The sequence below is a fragment of the Morone saxatilis genome, unplaced genomic scaffold (genome assembly GCF_004916995.1).
Source record: "Morone saxatilis isolate NCDOM2014 unplaced genomic scaffold, NCSU_SB_2.0 Contig17, whole genome shotgun sequence".
NCBI lineage: Eukaryota > Metazoa > Chordata > Actinopteri > Moronidae > Morone > Morone saxatilis.
Window position 1 is genome coordinate 1635248 of NW_023339729.1, and position 8211 is coordinate 1643458.

At 36.8% G+C, this 8211-nt stretch overlaps 2 protein-coding genes across 2 annotated transcripts in view; both read right to left on the reverse strand.

Moving 5' to 3' along the window:
- The window catches only part of slc43a1b (solute carrier family 43 member 1b), a gene marked incomplete in the record, with an annotated part of 17319 nt that extends 15113 nt beyond the window's left edge, over window positions 1-2206 (reverse strand). Inside the window, 1 exon segment of the mRNA XM_035659467.1 lies at window positions 2050-2206.
- A 451-nt stretch (window positions 2207-2657) lies between these two features.
- The window catches only part of si:dkey-28b4.8 (sarcoplasmic/endoplasmic reticulum calcium ATPase 2), a 27668-nt gene continuing 22114 nt past the window's right edge, over window positions 2658-8211 (reverse strand). Inside the window, exons 23-24 of the mRNA XM_035660195.1 lie at window positions 7521-7655; window positions 2658-7437 (exon numbers count right to left, since the gene is read on the reverse strand). Coding sequence (XP_035516088.1) covers window positions 7255-7437; window positions 7521-7655 — 318 coding nt within the window. The 3' untranslated portion in view covers window positions 2658-7254. The remainder of the gene's footprint in view (window positions 7438-7520; window positions 7656-8211) is intronic.

Consider the following 8211-nt stretch of genomic DNA (forward strand, 5'->3'; position numbering starts at 1 on the left):
CCCCCTAGGGGATCAATGAAGTATATCTTCTTCTTCTTCTTCTTCTTCTTCTTCTTCTTCTTAAAACACAAACAATAATACCAGGATATGTAGGGGAAACAAGTCTGCTGTGAATTGTGACTTGGCTTAGAGAGACGTAATCTAATGACCTGTGTATGTGTGTATGTGTATGTATGTGTATGTGTATGTATGTGTATGTATGTGTTTGTATGTGTGCATACTTGTTGTTTGGAATGGCACGTGGGGCTTTTCATTTCAAGATGGATGAGTTCAAAGGTTTATTAAATACAAAAGTTAATCTGTTCATCTGACTTTAGTTCATCCCAAAAATAAATATTTACATTAAGAAGTAATTAATGAATTACGTAGGACTACTTTTTCTAGGTGTTTTGTTTTCACACTACAAATGAAAATGACTAAATTAACTGACTTAACTGAAAAAAAAGACTTGCCCAGTTAAAATGGAATGCTTCATTAGATAAGCTATGTGCTAGGCTCATTTAAAGTTTTAAGATGGTTGAAAGATGAAAGCGACAGTAGTCAAGTTAGCCAACGTTAATGTTAGCAATATGTAACTTCACTAGCTAGCTAACAATTGGATTAGCTAGCTAGTGTTTTGCTCCGTCGTAAAATGCTAGCTAACTAGCAAGCTAATGACTGATGAAGATGAGCTAACGTACTTGATCAAGAATGTTTTCTTACAAAGTTGAGTTAGTTTTATTTAATATTTTTGATGTAAACAGTTTCAACATTTTTTTTGTATAATCAGTTTATCTGGTTTTACAGTGTAAAAGTAATAAATAATTTCAATATAATAAAAAAAGAACTGCAAATGAAGGGTAGGAGGGAATGAGCCAAAATTAGACATGCCACAAATTAGACGTGACAGTGATACCATCTCAGTTGTGTTAATAAATGACTAACTCCATTTACACATCAGAAAATCTTTGTTGACAGAAGAAAATATATATCACACCTTTTACTTTTGACCATGTTTGTGATACAGTGTGTTCTTTTGAAAAAAGAGATGAATCACAGCTGTTGATGATTGACAGGAGAGGAGACTAACTGATCCTAAAACAGTTTTGGCAAAATCAAACCAAACTCAGAAGCAGTGTTAATTTTTGTGATTTTTTAAATTTTATTTTTTGTGATCAATTAATGCGGTTTTATTTGAATTTGAATGGAAAAATACATGCATCTGCGAACTTATGTACATCCTTCCTAAACTTATATCTAAACATTTTCTTATTTGAGATCATGCTCTCTATAGGTTTTTATTTCTCCTGGTGCATTTCCCCACAGTGCGGTTATGGACCTACATGTGGGATGTTTGCCATCTCTCAAGGTCATACAGTGACTTCACAGGTCATACATAAAAATAAAATATGCCACTACTTATGGGACAGCACGGTAATGTCAGCTCTGGTCCATCAGTCAGACAGCGAAATTCAGAAACTACAGTCCAGGCGGGGGTATATTGCACCAAGCAGAATGTAACTTCTAAAATACTTCTCTGAACATTTGTTTAATAAACAGCAATAATTAATACAAATGACTAATTCAATAGAGTTTCATTTGTGTAGTGCCAAATTATAACGGGTGTTATCTCAGGACACTTTTTAAATAGAGAAGGTCTAGACCGTACTCTTTAAGAAGTCATTAATTTATACCTAACGTTAATATATTCAAGTTTAGTTTGAAAATTTCAGATTCAAAATATTTTTAACAGGTGAGCTTAGATAAGCTTTATTTCAGTAGTTTACTCTACACACTTTTTTTATTGTGCCAAAATATTTGTTTTTAGAGGGTACTTCTATCACTGTAAATATGGATGTAGTTGACCTACCAGCAAGGTACTGCAACATTAAAAAACTATTTAATTCTGTTGTTCAGGACTATCCAGCATTGCTCAGAAGGAGCTCCAGTGTAATCCCACACAGCCACAAAACTCAGTCAGCGTCATGGAAGCTCCCTTCACATTTGTCTGCATGTGTCAAAATGAGCAGGAAGCAATCCCAGCTGTGCAACATGTTGAAAGTCACTTACTTCACAAGTTGTGCTGTTCCAGTAGAGGTTGATTCTTTTTATAGTTGAATCTTTCTTTTGGAGGTTTTAAAGTGTGATATCCTTCCCCCTGTGTGGCAGCTGTATTCACTGGCACACGTGCATTGACATAGACTCTCTCTCTCTCTCTCATTCTCTCTATGTATGTCTATAAATGGAGCTCAAATCTTGCCCGCCCACCCCACTGACCTTAAAACACACACACACACACACACACTTTTTGACTCTATTGCACCAGAAGCCTCTGCTACATTGTCTCAGATGGTGTTGTCAGTTGATATCTCCTGTTTGGTGATTTTAAGAATAATTTAGTAAGAATTTAAGAATGTCATAAAATCATTAAAACCCTCTGCTTGTAAAGCTTCGTTCCTGAAAAGCTGACATGTTGGAGAACCACCACCTGCCATTAGTGGTATCTTGCTCACTGGCCCCATCATGTGGTCAGCACAGCCATCAGATACTGCAGCAAGAAGCCTTTACAAACCACTCCTGCAAGAATGGAGATACAAACTGATAAAAAAAACCAACAGAATTGTTAAGGTTGTATGGTTCTAACACAGCACTTAATGTTTCAAAAGAGCACACCACACTTGAATCCTGAACTGTTTTTATTTATCGTTGTTTTTATCCTGTAACATCCTTTCCAATGACAACAAACTCTTGGATAGTAGAGTGAATGAAAGAAAAAAAAAAATCTACAAATTGGTGCTCCCTACAGTGTAAATGTTGGTTGAGGGAGCAGAGAGGAAGAGAGGGAAAGAAGGTGGTTTCTCTAATTATGAAGTTCTTCTATTAAACCTTTATTTAAACAGAACCATATAAAGCCTCCTAAAGACAGGTGTCAGCTAATAATAACCATAATAATAAAGTACAAACTGTTGGAGACTCAGAGCAGGGCTGTCATGACATAATACAGCCTTGGAGAAAAATACAATAATAAATAATAAAAAATAAATACTCACTACTAAGTGCATCTACAAGTGTTTTCCTCTGCCTTAATGGTATCAAAACAAAAATATTATATTGCAACAAACATCCTCTTAGTCATTTTTGAAATTTTCAAGAATGTGAGAAACACAAATTAAACAAAAACAAACAAACAAGATGCAGAACTGTGGGCAGCAAAGAAGCAAAAAAGTCTATGGAAAATTAACAAGTAGTAGTAATTAAAAAACAAAACAAAAAACTCAAAGAAACTTCCTGTTGCGAGTTGGTCTTACACCTCCAGAGCAGCTTTTGACGTCAGAAAGTTGAATGCTTCTATACTCTAAGCAACAGCTTTATGTTTTTACTAAATAGTAAAATAAAGACCCTGCGACCTACTGTCAGGGTCACTTTTAGAAAAACAACACAATAAAAACAAACAATCTGAAATTTCCAGAATAAAGTTGCAATATTTTGAGAAAAACGTTGTCATGTTATGAGAATAGGGTCTCAAATTTTTTTATGAGAAAAAGTCACAAAATGACCAGAAATAAAATTGAAATGTTATGAAATTATTTAATAATATCACAAGAAGTAAAAATTTTGTGAGAACGAGTCTTAATATTACGAAAATGAAGACCCTTCCTAAGTCCTGCCCCTTCTGGAACCGCAGTCAACTTTCTCCTTTCCTGTACTGAGATATGCTATGTGCTAGGCTCTCTGTGTTGAAGAGACAACCACATTTTGAAGAAGGTTCAAAGATAGACTGAAGTTCTGACCGAGGCTTGCTCGACTGTTACACAGAGCACAGAGCGAAAAGGGGCGGGACTTAGGAAGGGTTAAATAAAATTACCAGAATAAAGCACAAATTTTACTAGAAAATATCACAATATTAAATAAAGTCATAATGTAGAATAAAAGCCACACTTAGCGAAGTTTTGATTTTGTGGGACAGAGGTGAAATGTCTTGATCTGTATACGCTCACAGGAAAAGGACCAAACACAAACCTCTTGCAAGCAAAAGTATGACTTCATCCTAAAATATTATGACTTTAATTTTTTATTTTTACTTTCATATCATATACTTTTTTCTCCAGATATTGTGGCTTTATTCTCCAACTCTGTCCCTAAACACTGTTGTACAATGGGATTACAACAACAGTTATTGCAATGAATCAAAAAAACGTTTTTTCCACAAATAAAAAAAATCCCTTCAATGGCAAACAGAGTGAGATGTCACAATGGCATCACTGGAGAAAATGGCAGACAGGTCACTGGTTTGCATTAAAAAAAAAAAAAAAAACACATTTAAATGAAACACTCACTCACTGTCAGGCTTACTGTTTGACTGTGGTATGGGATCATTCACTAACAAAGATCCTGTGGTCAACAGGCATGAGGGAAGAGAAGTAAAGAACTGAAAGAAAGAAACAGTGCTGCAGTGTAGTGAGTGGGATGTATGTAGTGAGAGTAATGAACACATACAATATATTTAAAGCCATAACATTAAGAACCATATTAACCCATTTATCTTACACACATGTAGCAGTCACATCAATGAGATGCTGACTGTACCTGATGTACAAAACAAGCTCTACTGTGTTTAACCATGAATAGAAATAATATATAGAACTCATTCATCCTGCTGTGAAGGCTTACATTCAGCTTCAGTCAGTCTATGAAGCCTCAGAATGTCTAAAGAAATAGCAAAAGCCTTTTCAAGTCAAGTTACATTTAAGACTCTGAGAGCTTTTCAGTGTCGGTAACAATCAACTAAAAAATACAACAAAGGATACTGAACTGTAGATCGAGCAGAGTGAGGGTCTAAGGGTCTTTTCACACCTCAAAGTCCAAACCACAATTTACGTTTTTGTTATATTGTATACATTTTATCTGGTTAGCTTTGGTTTGTGCAAATGCACTAAAGAACTATACATGATTTACAGTCCATAATCTGCGTGAGCTGCGGCTCTGCTTGCAACTGATTGGTTTGTAGACAGACGCGTGATGTCAGCATTGAATGAGTGGAGAAAAATGAACAGATTAATTTCACTGCTGCTAGATTATTATTATGGCATTACTACCAGCAGCACCAACTAGGGGTGTAAGATAATATTAAAAAAAATATCGTATTGCAATATTATATTATATATATTTTAATATATTGTATTGATTCTCAAAAAGAGAATTTTGTGTTTGAACCTCTGAATGCTAGATAGCAGTGTTGGAAACAAACTGAGGGCTATGATGCTAGATGTCACAGAGACTGTGATAAATATAAATGCTGATTCCACTGTTCTACTTGCATTTGCTGCAATTTTTAACTCAACTTTTACAATAAAAACAACTGCAATATATTGCTTTGCTTATAGTATCACAATATATTGAATCGTAACCACTGTATCGTGATTCGTATCACATTACCAGATTCTTGCTAATACACTGGCCTAGCACGACTTTATTACTTGAGACTAGTTTGGCCAAATGAACATCCTCGTCGTGGGACAATTGCCAGAACTTTGTTGAACTGGTCTACAAGTTCCAACCATCCAAAAAAAAGTTTTTTAAGCATGAAACCAACAGAACCATGATTTAATTTGGTACGGACGGAGACAACCTATTTTGGTCGGACCTATGTGTGTGGGAGTTTTGACACCTGTAATTTCAGTTTGGCTCAAACAGATCAAACCTGTAGACAGCAGCAGCACATCCCAGACTGTAGGAAATGATGTGTTTCTGCAGAATCTAACGGGCTGATTTGAAGCATCTTAGCAATGTGTGATGTGTGCTGACGTGTTCTGTAACGGTCTGTTAACAGTCTTCCTTCACTGGCTAAATGCTTGTTTACAGTATCTACAGTAAGTCCTAACATTAATGTGACTGAATGGCACTGCAGCAGCTGCCATTTGGGGGATTCTATTGCACATCTAGTTATCACCTGTTACTGAGTACATATTTAATCTGGTGAATGAAACGTTAGTGTGTGTGTTTGTGTTTGATTCTGGACCTCTCAATGCTTTTCCCTTTCTTCTAACGAATCCTTTTTTCAACTAGAAATCTTCATCTAAAAAAGGTGCTATGTGTACTTGGTTTGATTACTCTGGACTCATTAAACATCTACACCAGTGCTTTCCAACCTGGGGTTCAGGTCACGTTTCTGCTACACAAATGATTTTTCTCATCTCTGATCTTTGTCTGTACTGCACCTGGTGCACCAACTTTTCCAAAGTTCAATGCTACCACGCAAAGTAGTTCCTACATACAGATTAGTTGTTAGTATTATTTACACCCAGTAACTGCTGGGTGGAACCTTTTCTTTAGCTAGCTGACCAAATGTTAACTTGCAATATTTGAAGTGTTTAGACTGAAGAGTGAAATATCTGACATATCTGACTATACACTTAACAAAAACTGTTAGAAGACAATAACTGAGAAGACGTTAGATTTAAGTTACATTTCACAAAGAACACAATATATCTCAAATTACAAAATGTAATGCTGATAATCTCACGCTAAATGGTTGGTTACCTATAACCTATGTGAACACTACTAACCTTCAAACAAAGCAAAGCCATCCCTACATTTCTAAAAGGTTGTCAGGCAAACACATATTGTCTGGCTGTCTAAAACTGTCATTTTAGGGAATTATGTTACAGCTTCTGACAACAATGACTTCCTGTTGATTGTATTCGATTGGACAGTGCTACGGATGTTTCCTAGCAACTGACTTACACGTTTACACTAAGGTCTTAAAGCTGTAACGTCAAATTAGGAGGGAAATTCAAATGCTGAATTGCTTTACAACACGAAAAACATGCTAACATGCGAATGGTAACTTAGGCATGCTGTGTTAGCATTGCAGTACACCTTCAGAGGTATCTGAATTCACTCTGAACCAAAGTGCAGGACCAACAATGGTGTCCTTAGAGCCAAAAACAAGGGAAAGCTCATACAAGTAAGTAAGAGAGACTAGCTTAGATTAGCTACGTACACATAGCACCTTTAATTACTGAGGAAGAGATGGTCTAAAACTACCTTGCACTATATTTCTTGTTATTTTCTGATTGTCTGTTGGCTAAATATTTATCCTCTTTTCTCTGCAAAGTATTCATCATCTTTGTTTCTCTTCTCTTCATCTTGTTTCCTCATCCTCACACATTCCTTTCCCCAATCCTCCACCTTTATTCCACCACTTCTCTTTAGCTTTCCTCTTCCCGTCTTTCAGTGCTTCCCCTACAGGCGGCCCGTCCTCCTTTTCTCCCATCACTCCCAAAAGATGTTGGTGATGTCAGAGTCCAGGCTGAAGATCCAGATCACCAGCGGCATGGAGATCAGGACGAACGACCAGGACACGCCCCTCAGTGACTGACGTAGCCTTCTCGTCATGGCTCCGACCAATCCTGCGTTAGCCCCCGTCCTCTGCAGCTCCTCCTCCTCCTCCAGTGACTTTTTAAACAGCAAAGGAAAGCGTTAGACACAGGCCACTGTACCTGAGATACAAATACCCCACTATCAGGCATGTCTCTGACCTGGATCTGGCTTCCTGGCTCGATGTAGTTGCGTGCCAGAAATTTGAGAGCCTCGTCCATCAAGATGACGGGAATCGACATCTTCAGCACCACGACCCACTGAGGCCACGACAGAGGGCGTATCTGGAACACCACCTGAAGGCACAATCAGAGGCAATGGTGGTTTTTAAGCTCTGGATAGAAGTGTCAGTCAACAGATTTTTGGTGGTGTTTCTCAAACGCGTACCCCTAGGGGTACTTTGGAGTACTGCAGGGGGTATGTGACATTTAAAAGAATAAATAATAATAATTTAAAAAGTGATTAGTAAGGCACAATTCCAATAATAATAATAATACAAGTTCATACTACAATATACTGCAAGTTAAATTCAATGCAAATGCAAGTTTGGTGAAACCAAACTGAATTAAGTGATGGATTCTAACAGCTGAAATGAAGCATATAAGAGTGTTTCTTCATAATTGAGACACTAATGGTGCAGCACTTTATTGTACCTCCTCCTAATATAAGGTTTTGCGCTGGTCAGGGGATACTTGGCAGGGGGAACATTAATAAAAAAAAAAAAACTTGAGAACCACTGGAGTGCAGGAAAACTGTAATTTGACAGTGTATTGCTCACTGAATTTTCTGGAATTAAAATTATTATATCAGTATCATCTTTTACAGCAAACAACCTTATCAGTGGAACCTTTA